At 42.8% G+C, this 13,160-nt stretch overlaps 1 protein-coding gene across 1 annotated transcript in view; it reads left to right on the top strand.

The window, feature by feature from the left end:
- The first annotated feature begins 212 nt into the window (after positions 1-212).
- Positions 213-13,160, top strand: part of LOC126101573 (uncharacterized) — an 81,820-nt gene continuing 68,872 nt past the window's right edge. The window contains exon 1 of the mRNA XM_049912222.1: positions 213-312. Coding sequence (XP_049768179.1) covers positions 230-312 — 83 coding nt within the window. The 5' untranslated portion in view covers positions 213-229. The remainder of the gene's footprint in view (positions 313-13,160) is intronic.

The raw sequence follows: 13,160 nt of genomic DNA, 5'->3' as shown, positions 1-13,160 counted from the left end.
CCGCGCAACTGACAGCGAAAGAACGATCCCCGGACTAGGCGAGAGTGTACGCAGGCCCGCAGAGCTAATCACGTAGAGAGCTTCGGTCGCCTGCCCCTCGTCTGGCAAATTGTGGTGGCGGTGACAGGCGGGTGGGTGGCGTCACCCGCCGCCCCCGCTGCCCGTATATAAGGGGAGCCGGCGGCGGCACAGTGCACAGTGGTTCAGCCCCGGTTCCGCCCTGCCAGCCATGACCGCCGCCGGCCGCGCCCTGCCAGTCGCCGCCCTGCTCCTGCTGCTGCTGCTGGCAGCCGCCAGCCGCGCCTCCGCCAGGTAGGAGGGAGGAGCGCCTCTGGGTCCTAAACACTGGACACTCGTGCCGGATCAGTCCCTCTCGACAGTCCCAGAGTTTTGAGCCAGGCGGACCCTTAGCGTCACAATCCTCACAGAGCTGCACAAGCCAGAGTCACGACTCGTGGAATGTACGGGGGACGTTCAGTAAGCAATGCAACACTTTTTTTTCTGCAAGCAGGTTGGATTTATTCAGGCTTCCAATACACCAAGTTATTCTCGACTCTTCTGGCTACAAAATCGTATTTCTCTCCATATTCTCCGTTCAACGGTACGGCGTTACAAAGGCCTGTATCAATATGTCTCAGAGAATCGATATGTTTCCGACGCGTATAGCGATCTATCGATATCAGAAAGGCAACACTGAGTGCCAATATTTTTATTTTGTATTACATTTCACGATTTACGCCACATATTTGAAGTTGTTCTTTTGAAATCGTAATAGAACATAATTTTACTTCCACTGTGTGAAGGAGTCTTGCTAATTCTTGAGCTCTCATAACGTTCAGTCTTTTTCTTTGACTGTGTGAAGCAAGTATATGTGCCCAAAAGAACAAGTCTGATTGAACTGGGTGGGGGAGGTGTGAATGGAATAACAAGATTTCCGATGTGGAGAAATAGCACACCAACAACAACTTTCAACTCAACTAGTGTGCTATCTCCTGCCGTCGGCATTCTTCAGGAACAGTTGCTGGAAATTATGAACAAAAATCTAAATGGCAAGATTGGTCTTTGCGATGGGCGGAGACGTGTGAGGGGAATGCTGACGTAATCGGTGCCTCTTTCAGCAATTTTAGTCATGCAAGTTTCGGAAGAAAGCTTCTGTGGAATTTGGAGAGTAGCAGATCAGGTATTGCCGGAATTAAAGCTGTGAGAACGGGTCGTCAGTCGTGCTTGGGTAGCTCAGTCGGTAGAGCACATGCCGGCGAAAAGCAAAGGTCCGGAATTGGAGCTTCGGTCCAACACATAGTCTGAACCTGCCGGAAAGTTTCTTACCTCTTCTACTGCAGTCTCTTTGGTTTCCATATTTTTGGAGAAGGTAGTACATACGAAAAGAAAACAAACTTGTCTAGTAAACATTGGCTCTAAAATGCGTACCTTACGAGTTACGAGCACTTGTGAAGAGTTGTCTTCACAGTAGCGAAGATGAACAACTGGTCGTAGGTCGTAAGGTATGTATATTAGAGCCCTAGATTACTGCACCTTTTTGCTTCTAGTATCATGTTCAATCAACTGCATACTTTTACGCCTTTAACTATGACACGACCTGTATACACAGGGCGTCGCTCCTAAGATTAGTCAGCAGCGTTTTCTCTGGTGTTTTGGCAAGTATTTGCAATTTCATTTTCAAACTGTCTAGATGGGACGGCCCAAACAAATACAGCTCTTGACACCTTTCACGTGACGTCCAGTGTCGGCGGAAAGCGCCTGTTTGTTTTCTCCGTTACAAACGAAATGATTTCTAAAGCAGAATTTTAAGCGCCATTCGATAGAGCGGTTCTCAATTAGCCTGACATAATATTCATTTTATCGATATGTATTAAGAGCGACAGTATAACCGGAAGAATAACTGCTACTCCAGCAGTGACTGATCGGCGCTCCTGCATGGCGGTAGTCGGCAGCACGGGACAGGGCGAAGGTGTCCACTGGTGTACTGGTTTGTTTTTCTTGTCTTACTAGCCATGTTAACACATATCGATCAAATAAATGCCGCACTAGGATGGTCTGTGACCACTCTATCCATTGGGCCCGCAAAATTCCGCTTTAAAAATCATTTATTTGTAACGGAAAACCAACGGACAGCAGAGCGCTGAAACACAATCAGTTTCCATGGCATTTTTTTCTATCTCTTCCTTTTCTTCTTCCCAAATACCTCTCATATATTCACTGAATTTCTTCTTCCTCTATTATGTCCACTTCTTTCCTGTTTTCTTCTCTGAAAGTTTGGTGAAATTTCTTTTTTCTGATTTTTTTCTCCGTATTTTTTCCTGTTACCATATCTTCTGTGGAGATGTTCAATCTCCTTTAGCCAGTTGATTTTTGCGGCATTAATTGTCACTATATTAAAAATATTCTTGGTCAGTCTATTTTCGTCCATCCTATGTATGCGTCTGTACAAATTTGCCCTTCTTTTCCTGACGATTGTAATCGTCTCTGTTCGTACAATTCTTTTGTCCATTTCTTTATCCAGGTCACATCTTTCTGAACCAGCCCGTACACATTTCTAGTATTTTCCTGTCTTGTTTTTCTATCTTTTTGATTTTCGTTCTTCAGTTCCAAAACACGTCGGTCCGGAAACGCATGCTTTCCGAAATAAACACATGTTTATAGGAAGGGCTGTGTGACGCTTTTCTCCGAATATTAGCACAGTCGTTGCATTGGCGATCCGTCAAATGTGTCGGCAGCATATTATGAGGTCTTACTCACAGTACTCTGCCTACCGCTAGGTGGTCTGCAGTCACTTGTGAGGTGCTGGCCGTTAGTTTTAGTCATGTTTGTGTGCCTTATTGTACTGTACTCTCAACCTGTGTGCATTATCATGGTGTTTTAACTTCTTTTAGACGCGGATTCACTTGTGTGTTTACTGTTACTGCGTTGTTTGTACGAACAAATGGTGTAGTACATTCACATTTTCTCTCTTCCGCCACTTGTTAGCAATGGAACCCTACTACTCGACAAGTCAAACGGCGGATATGATATTCTGCTATGTCATTAATTGCCAGTCTTTCACGATGATTCTGTACTTATACTCTGTATCATACGTTTTTAGTCATAATTCTGTGACCATATTATAGACCATTCTTTGATTTAAATTCTGAGGAAGACACTCCTAGCAGTGTTGAAACCCGGTCAATTCGTTAAAAATAGTGACCGAGGGCTGTTTTCTTTCAACTGTAACTATTCCGGTCTCTGAACGTGCAGCCATGTACAAAATTTTGAGAACTTAAAATGTTTGTTAGTGATCTTGTGTTACTTTGCTCTGAAGATGGCCTAAAACAAACCACGACAAAAGAAAGATGGTGATGAGTGACTGGATACCGGAGGGAAGTATGTTTGCTGGAGATATACAACTGCAAAGGTCACAGGATATGTCAATGTCAGTCAATTGTTGGATATAAAAGGAGACCTAAAAATCAGAAATATTTCGACGTATTATATTAGTTTGGAAAGCTTATGGGAGACATTCTTCAGTTTTGAAGTCTGTTAGCCGATCTGAAGAAAACAGCTTTTCACTAATGTATACTGCCAGTAATAACTTACGGCCGTGAGACATGGAGATTATATGAATTTCTTGTTAGTAAACTTAAAGTAGCCCAGGGAGGAATGGGAAGATCAATACTGGGCTACACAAAGGAAAACAGAAAGAATGCAACTGGTATCAGACAGACTAAAGAGGTCAGTGGGATGATGGAAAGAGTGAATACATTGAAATGGCGGTAGGCTGGTCATGTCGCTCGAAAGAAAGGTGGCAGGCGACCAAAACAAGTATTACACTGCAGCACAATCTACCAAAAAGACCAAGGCGAAGACCACCGGATAGATACGACAGAGAACAGAAAGACAGTCGAACTGAACTGGTGACGGGAAGCTCAAGATCGACAGAAATGGAAGAACCTGCAGGGGTCAAAGGGAAAAAACCTAACCAAACAAAGAGTTGGTATGAAATGTAGTCAATGATTTCCAATTTACTATTTAATCATGCCGGTGACATTGAATACCGCAACTGTTGCAAATGTATTTCAATTCAACATTGTCAGATTTTCAGTCCAAATAAAATAACGTATAACAGAGATGTTAAATTAAATGGCGATATCTACTTCTTTAATGACACACTCACTCATTTCATTAATTTACATTGCACTTGTGAATCGCAACATAAGAATGTTGAAAGCAAAAAGATCTCTGAAATCGCTCACTGATCAGAGTCCTGTAGCTTGCTGTGAAGACAAACCTCTGGGCCACGCCACCGTACACCACACAGCGTGCCCGGACATCTGGCGGCTGCAGCGGGGCCGAGCGAGTGGCGAACAGCCGGAGCGCGCAAATGTTTAAACGCTGTACGTTCCGTGGGTCATAACAGAGTGCTATCGATCAGTTCACCGCACCAAGATGTTCCAAAAAGCCGCGCGCGAAAACATGATTTTTCAGGGAATTGTACCTCGGTTCCACAAAATTTGGGGCGAATTGCAGGATGTTTGCAAACAAGTTGCAAACATCCGGCATTTCGCACGAAATTTTGTGGAACAATATGCACGCCGGAGAAGTTTTAAATCTCCCAATTTTACCTCGGGTTTATGGATCACAGTTAAGGGGTCACGTGTGTTGGATAGCTCTTATTGTAGCGACCATTTTTATACCCGTCGAAAGAACGGGCATACTGTAGCTATCCTAAAGTATAGGGTAAAAATTTAAACACTACACACTATCTCCAGCCCAAGCAAAGGGAGCAAATTGGGTGATCCTTTGGCATTAGGTATCGTCTACGGTGGACCTCAGTCGGCTTATAAAAGCAACATTTGTTCTTGGGCGGCTCCTGGGGATGGACACATCTGTAATTCCTACTCATGGCAGAGCGTCTAAATTTTTATTCTTAATCTGATGTTCTCGGGAAAATTCGGAAATTTTTTCAGTTTCATTATCTGTTACCGACTTCTAGAGGTTAATATTGCCGTCCTTGTGCAGAAAACCGCTCAAATCAATTTTTAACCGTCCTTGCACAGTGGACAACAACTATCTAAACAACTCACAAAAACGTATGGCTCAAATCGTAACCGTACAGACTTTAGACATTCGTCTACAAACGCTATTTTTCCGTTTTCGAAAATCTATATCCACGCACGAGAAGCCATGATTTTTTGGGTACCAAAGGTATTGCCTGTGGGAACGGTCTCTTCTGTATTTTTTTATCGTGGAAAATAATCGAAATTTATACGATATCTTTTTAAGATGATGTTCTCAAAGAACTTTGAAACTCTTTTCGATATCATAAGCGCTACCGAGATCCACAGGTTGGAAGTTATAATGCTTTTTTTTTTTTGGTCATCAGTCTACTGACTGGTTTGATGCGGCCCGCCACGAATTCCTTTCCTGTGCTAACCTCTTCATCTCAGAGTAGCCTTGCAACCTACGTCCTCAATTATTTGCTTGACGTATTCCAATCTCTGTCTTCCTCTACAGTTTTTGCCCTCTACGACTCCCTCTAGTACCATGGAAGTCATTCCCTCATGTCTTAGCAGATGTCCTATCATCCTGTCCCTTCTCCTTATCAGTGTTTTCCACATATTCCTTTCTCTCCGATTCTGCGTAGAACCTCCTCATTCCTTACCTTATCAGTCCACCTAATTTTCAACATTCGTCTATAGCACCACATCTCAAATGCTTCGATTCTCTTCTGCTCCGGTTTTCCCACAGTCCATGTTTCACTACCATACAATGCTGTACTCCAGACGTACATCCTCAGAAATTTCTTCCTCAAATTAAGGCTAAGTAAGCGTATAATAGTCGGTCTGAAGCGTAAATGTAGTTTCCTGACGTATTGAGGATATGACAAGCCTTGCAGTGCCATAGCTAGAGTCCTGAGATCACCAAACTATTTTTTAAGTCAGAATTTTCTCACGAATAAAACTTTATGACTCACTGTCTCTGTAGAACGGGTGCTTCAACCCTACAGAAATATGCCCAAAGAACCGCTACAGTAACAAAAAATGGACTGAAATTATCTTTACGTGACTGAAAAGAGCTGAAAGTGACTCCCAAAAATTATGTAAAACTGGAAAGACTAGAAATTCAGTAAAACTTTTCTAGTAACACTTTTAATTTTTTAAGATATAAATCACAAGTCGTGAGGTTTAGATGACCCAAAAATAAAAAAAATAAAAACCCCAAACAAAAGAAACATACGTAAGTTAAATAAGGGAAAATCACCCAACAGCTAAAAAAGTTGTGCATTTAAAACAGGAGAGAAATAATAAAGCAAAGTCCGGCCGGTGTGGCCGAGCGGTTCTAGGCGCTATAGTCGGTACAGTCGGGAGGATGTGTGTGATGTCCTTAGGTTAGTTAGGTTTAAGTAGTTCAAAGTTCTAGGGGACAGATGACCTCAGATGTTAAGACCCATAGTGCTCGGAGTCATTTGAACCATTTTTTTTAATAAAGCAATTAATAGACATAAACTAATGAGAGAGTAAAACAAACGATTTTGTGTTAACCTTACATTTTTCGTACATCTTTGTTGTTTATACATACCAAAGTATACAAAGGGAGAAGTATACAAATAAACTGTCGAAACATTAGTTCCTGTAGAATTATAAGCAACACAACACGCTGCCGCAGGAAAAAGAAGGGAACTAACGGAAAAATGTTCCTGTTGGAGCATAAACAAGGCAAATATGTTCCCCTTCAAAAGACTCTGACAGAAAAGTGGACAACCAACTGCCTCAGTCCATATTTCCGCAGCAAAAATTTTAGCATGCGATCACACTCGTGCTTTTTGTATAGAAAGAGAGTAGCAGAAAGACAGTGACGGTGGAAGAGAGAGGAGATAGTGCCAGAAGAAGAGAAAGACGGAGGAGAGGGCGATGATGGGAGAGAGAAAGTGACAGGGAAAGAGAAAGAGAGAGAGAGAGACAATTGTAGTGGAGTCCAAAGATAGAGGAGATTTCGATGGTCAGTGACGGACAGTAGCAGTAGGAGAGAAAGAGCGATGGACAGACAGATAGAAGCAGTGGAAGTAAAACAGAGAGAAGACAGTGTAAATGAAAAACACATATGAGTGAAAACAGTAGATAGGTTTTGGGCTCTGGATCGCCCAATACTGCCGAACTTTTAACACGTAGCAAGAGAGGAGGAGGGTGCATTTAGAACCGGAATTTTAATCACGTGGGTCTACGGGCCAAAGGTAAGTTGTATCCTCCAGAATTTTTGAGCTGTCGTGGTATGGTAGAGACGGAGGCTGTGGCAAAGCGAGACAGTGTAAGTGAGAGAGGGCAGAAGTGGCAGTGGGGTACCTTGCAAATCAATGGGAGAAAAAGGAGATAGTGAGGGAGAGACATTTATAGAAAGTTGAAAAGAGCGCGAGTATGTTCGCATACCAAAATTTTTGGGCGGAATGGGGGTTGTGACAGCTCTTTCCGTACTATTCTGCCAAAGGCTTTTAAAGAGGAACGTAGTGGCCTTTTTTGTACACCAACGGATGATTTTTTTTCCACTAGTCAAAATTATGGGGCAATTTCAGCGCGGTATCGATTGTTCGGGTTGACAGCTTGCACCAGGTTTTTTTTCTTTTCTCCTTGAAATTTTACGTCCAGATGGTGATGTTTCCATGTCGGACCACTGTTCAGTCTCTCACATCGGTTTTCTGGGAAACTGCATTCCTGGAACGCGAAACCAGCTAGCAGTTCGCATGGTATTAGACGTGAATATGAAACAAATCTTGTTCGAAATATTATTAATAAAAGGGATTTTCCCGCCTGCTTCCTGAGGAACAGACTATTCCTCGTGTTTTAACGTTCGTGCTGATACACATCGTCAACCAAATAACACAGTAGAGTCATGGTGGCACAGTCTGTCGAATGTGGTCATACATTTCCACTTACAACATTGCAGTAAAATCTTTGCCTTCCAGTAGACTGTAACCCCAGGTTCAAATGGTTCAAATGGCTCTGAGCACTATGCGACTTAACTTCTGAGGTCATCAGTCGCCTAGAACGTAGAACTACTTAAACCTAACTAACCTAAGGACATCACACATATCCATGCCCGAGGCAGGATTCGAACCTGCGACCGTAGCGGTCGCTCGGTTCCAGACTGAAGCGCCCAGAACCGCACGGCCACTCCGGCCGGCGTAACCCTAGGTACTCCGAAGCGAACATATTGAAACGTCCTGGCAGATTAAAACTGTGCATGACCGGGAGTCAAACATGGAACTTCTGCCGTTCTTAGAAAAGTGTTGTGAGCACTGGGCGACCCGAGGGCGACCCACGTCCCGCCCTCACGGGTTTACTTATCTTCCAAACTTCACACATGGTTTCCCGCTTATCTTGTAGGACTAGGCCTGAAAGAAAGGTTGTTGAAGAGAAATCGCTTAACTACAGCCTAGGCCAATGTTTCCGGAATTAGTTTGTCCCTCTGTGGCTCAATGGATATCTCACTTGGCAGAGCAGTTCCCCACGAAAGAAGAAATCCGAGCTTCGAGTGCCATTCTGGTACGCAGTTTTAGTCTGTCACGAAGGTTCAAGTCGACGCAAACTCTGCTGCAGAGCGATCGAGCGAGGTAGCGTAGTGATTCCCATACGGAACTCGCATTCTGGAGGACATCGGTTCAAACACGCGTAGGGCCATTCTGATTTAGGTTTCCCGTGATTTCCCTAAATCGCTTATGGTAAATGCCGGGATGGTTCCTTTGAGAGGGCAGGGCCTCTCTCCTCCGTCCTTCCCTATTTCGAGCTTGTGCTCCTTCTCTAATGACCTCGTTGTTGACGGGACTTTAAACATAATTTCCCCTCCTCCTCCTGGTTCAAATGGCTCTGAGTACTATGCGACCTAACTTCTGAGGTCATCAGTCCCCTAGAACTTACAACTACTTAAACCTAACTAACCTAAGGACATCAGACATATCCATGCCCGAGGCTGGATTCGAACCTGCGACCGTAGCTGTCGTTCGGTTCCAGACTGTAGCGCCTAGAACCGCTCGGCCGCTCCGGCGGGCCCTCCTCCTCCTCCCCCTCCTCCTCCGACTGCAGAGTGAGAATCTGTTCTCAAAGATATTAGTCATCCGTGTCAGTTGTCTCCACTGAATGTCCTGAGGACTTAAGCACTCCGAGTGTAACCACATCCATGCGTCGTACATTATGGAGAATTTTCTCCTGTGGGTAGAACAGAGATATTGTACTTTATGTTACGATAAAGAATATCATAGAGTTGCAGAATTTGTGAAATCTGACTACTCTTCGTAGTTCTGAAGTGAACTACTTCCGGTCTTGTAACAGTGATTTTGAATTGACTGGAAGCTTCAAGGACTTTAAAAAAGGCATGAACTAACCCGAAAACTGGCACATAACCTTTGATCATTTGGTATTATAATTATTGTATAGTTAGTTAACACAGTGATACATGTATACTATTACTGCATGCATGTCATGTTTAGTTAACTAGCAGTTGTAGTATAACTAATTAGCTGACCACTTTTTAACCTTTGTTCTTGGTATAATAACCGTCTATTAATATTAATGACCATGTAAATGTCAATTTTTACTTTCATTTGCGCAACAGTTTTAATATAACGTATGACCTAATGCGACTGCAAAAGGAAATGTTAGTGAGAGAGTTTGCAAATGTAATGTTTATACTTGAGTACTGACCCTCGTAGTCATTACGTTAAAAGTGTGTCGTGATGCATACATCTATGCAAGAAAAAGATGCTTTCTGGAGTGTGACAGTAACATGCTTTCTTTTATCTTCAGTACCGCGGCGAGCTCTGTTTGTGTTGTTCCTAGCACGGTACACTCTGTGGTAAAAGGTTAAATGAGACAAAAACCTACAGTCATCCCTTTTGACTAGTAAATTATCATCTTTCTCTTCGTTTGTTGGCACCAACTATTAATATTCACTGAGCAGACAAAAGTCATAGGACAGCGATATGCAGATATACAGATGGCGGTATTATCGTGTACACAAGGTATAAAACGGCAATGCATTGGCGGAGTTGTCATTTGCATTCAGGTGATTCATGTGAAAAGCTGTCCAACGTGATTATGCCCGCATGATGCGAACTAAGAGACTGAACGTACGGAACACTCCATTTCTAAAATCGTTAGGAAATTCAATATTCCGCGTTGTGTAGTATCAAGAGTGTGCCACTAATACCAAATTTCAGGCACTGCCTCTCACCGTAGACAAAGTAGTGGCCGATGGTCCTCACTCAACAACTGAGAACAACGGCGTTTGCGTAGAGTTGTCAGTACTAACAAGTAAACAACAGTGTGTGAAACAACGGCAGAAGTCGACGTGGGACGTACGACGATCGTACCCGTTAGGACAGTGGGGCGACATTTGGCAGAAATGGGCTATGGCAGCAGAGGACCGACGCGAGTGCCTTTCTTAACAGCCCGACATGGCCTCTCCTGGGTTCGTGATCATATCAGTTGTTCTCCAAATGACTGAAAAATCGTGCGCTGGTCGTATTGGTCCCGATTTCAGTTGGTAAGAGCTGCTGGTAGGGTTGGAGTGTGGTATAGGTCCCACGAAGCTATGGATCCTAGTTGTGAACAAGGCACTGTGCAAGCCGGTGGGGACTGTGCTTGTATGGAATACACTGGGTATTCTGGTCCAACTGAACCGATCATTGACTGACAATGGCTATGTTCAGCTACTTGGGAACCACTTGCCGCCATTCACGGACTTTGTGTTCCCAATCGAGCATGGAATTTTTACGGATGATAATGCCCGTGTCACCAGGCTACAATTGTTCACGATTGGTCTGGAGAACACGCTGGACACTTCAAGCAAACGATCTCTCCACCCAGATCGCCCCGCATCAGTTTCATCGAACATTTATGGGACATAAACGACAGGTCATTTTGTGCACAGCACCCTTCGCTGGCAACACTTTCGTAATCGTGGACCGCTATTATGTCTGCAGAGGACTTCCACTGGCTTGTTGAGTCCATGCCGTGTCGAGCTGCTGCACTACGTCGAGCAAAAGGTCGTCCGACACCATATTAGTGGCATTTGTCACCCGAGTGTATAAAACAGTGTACTGATTGCATCATTTTGGTTAATTAAGTCAGACACTTTGTCAAATATAACTGTATCCAGTTTGTCGATTATTTGTGTCAGCATATGGTAGGAATTTGGTGTGGCAGTGCTGAAAGGTTAGAGTGAGAAACAAGACACTAACGGTAGAGGGGCCCAAGCACAGTGACCAGTTTTTGTCTGAAGCGCTTGCAGAGTTCATTCGTTTGTTTGGAAGATGAGGCCCATATTATCTGCCAACATTCGGCCTATCGGCGACTAGCTGCGATGACACAATCGAGGCGCACGCCCTCTAACCTTTCTCAAATGATTTTACAGAAACTATTTGGTAAAAAAAATCATTTTTACGTCACTTATAGCTTTATATGTCAGCTTCATGATGACATAGCCATCATTTTCTTAACGATCATAGTTGCATTTACTTGAGAGACCACGCAAAATTCGAAAAAGTTTTTGCTTTGAAAAATGGGAATCGCTATCACTTTACGTTTGGTGTATTTTACGTAACATGGTGCTGCTTATGAACTTCAGCTAATGTACTGAATTTTTCTTTAGATATGGAGGTGTCTGTGACCAATCTCAGAAAAACTTATCTCTTAGCACCGTCATTTGTGATTGCATCCACCAGCGATAAAGCCAGAATGAAATATCCGTAACATTCTTCACATTTCATCAACGATTTTGAGATACAGAAATCCGTTTTTGGCGAATGCAAAGAGGAGATTATTTTTCCATATCGTTATTATGTGGAACTTCATTATTTGCTGTGTTGTTACACCAACTACAGACTTTTTCGATGGAAGAATATATTTTTTAAAGGCCATCTATAGCTCGTGAAACGAAAAATGCTGAAATCTTTTGGACAATATAAGGGAAAATATTTATTTTTGTACCAAGGATGTGCTTTTTTATAAACAATTAACCTTCCTTGTCCTCAGTTCCTCACTTAACAAACTTAATGAATCACTGTTTGGGAATTATCTCGCAACTACGATTGTACAACATATTAGTAAGGTGAGACTGTGTAAACTCAGCAGGGTTTTGGCAATAGAAGAAGAGAAATGTAGGTATTCTTTAAAATTCGCCACTCATCACGTTTCTCTAAAAGCTACAAATGTTTTGCAAGTCAGGTGAAAATATATCGCTGATTTTCTTTCTTTTTCAGTCGTATTCTTTTTGCAGAAGTAAAAGTAAATCTTTTGGGATGGAAACCATGCAAGTGTGTGCGTGTAGGAGATGCACTTAAAATTTACAAAAGATGCGAGTGTAGGCTCTCGTATAGAATGGCGCTTCCCCTCCAGCGCTTGGCATCTCCCCGACAGCGCCTGCCCGCAACACCCACCACTACCACCCTCCCCACACTTGCTGTACTGACTATGCACAGTCAAGTAGATGAGTTTTAGTAGTAAGCCTGGGAAACAACTGCTGATGGCCAAAGTACGGATGATATAAAATGCACACTGGCTACAACAACAAAAGCAATTCTGGTTGAAATAAATTTGTTAATATCGAACATAAATTTAAATGTTCGAAATTCTTTTCCAAAGGTATTTGTCTGGAATGTAGCCGTGTACTGTAGTGAAACGTGGACAATGAACATTTCAGACGGAAGACTCCGAAATGTGTAGTCACGTAAGAATGCTGAAGACTAACTGAATAGGTTGGATAACTAAAAAGGACATACTGAAATATACTGGTGAAGATAGAAATTTGTGTCACAAACGTGACTAAAAGAAGTGATAGTTTTATATGACATCCTGACGCATCAGTGCTTCGTAAAAGAGGAATGTGTAGGGGTATAGATTGTGGAGAGAGGCAAATGGATGAACACAGCATGCAGATACAAAGCTTGTAGTAGTTACGCAGAAATGAAGAGATTTGAACAGGGTAGATTATCGTTGTGAGCTGCATCCAATCAGATTTTGACAAGATTATACATGCGAAAACTAAGACAAGTCAACCAAAATACGTAAAGAACGTGGTCCTGTTTTCGTTACGTTATAGAGGGCAATGTAGAAAATTTTCTGACGTGGATAAGTAATTTTTTTTTGTTTACAGCTGCCGAGTTATGGAATCGATTT

This window comes from Schistocerca cancellata, chromosome 9 (assembly GCF_023864275.1).
Source record: "Schistocerca cancellata isolate TAMUIC-IGC-003103 chromosome 9, iqSchCanc2.1, whole genome shotgun sequence".
Lineage (NCBI taxonomy): Eukaryota > Metazoa > Arthropoda > Insecta > Orthoptera > Acrididae > Schistocerca > Schistocerca cancellata.
Note: the sequence above shows the minus strand (reverse complement) of the source record. Positions and strands in the feature narration are given on the sequence as shown.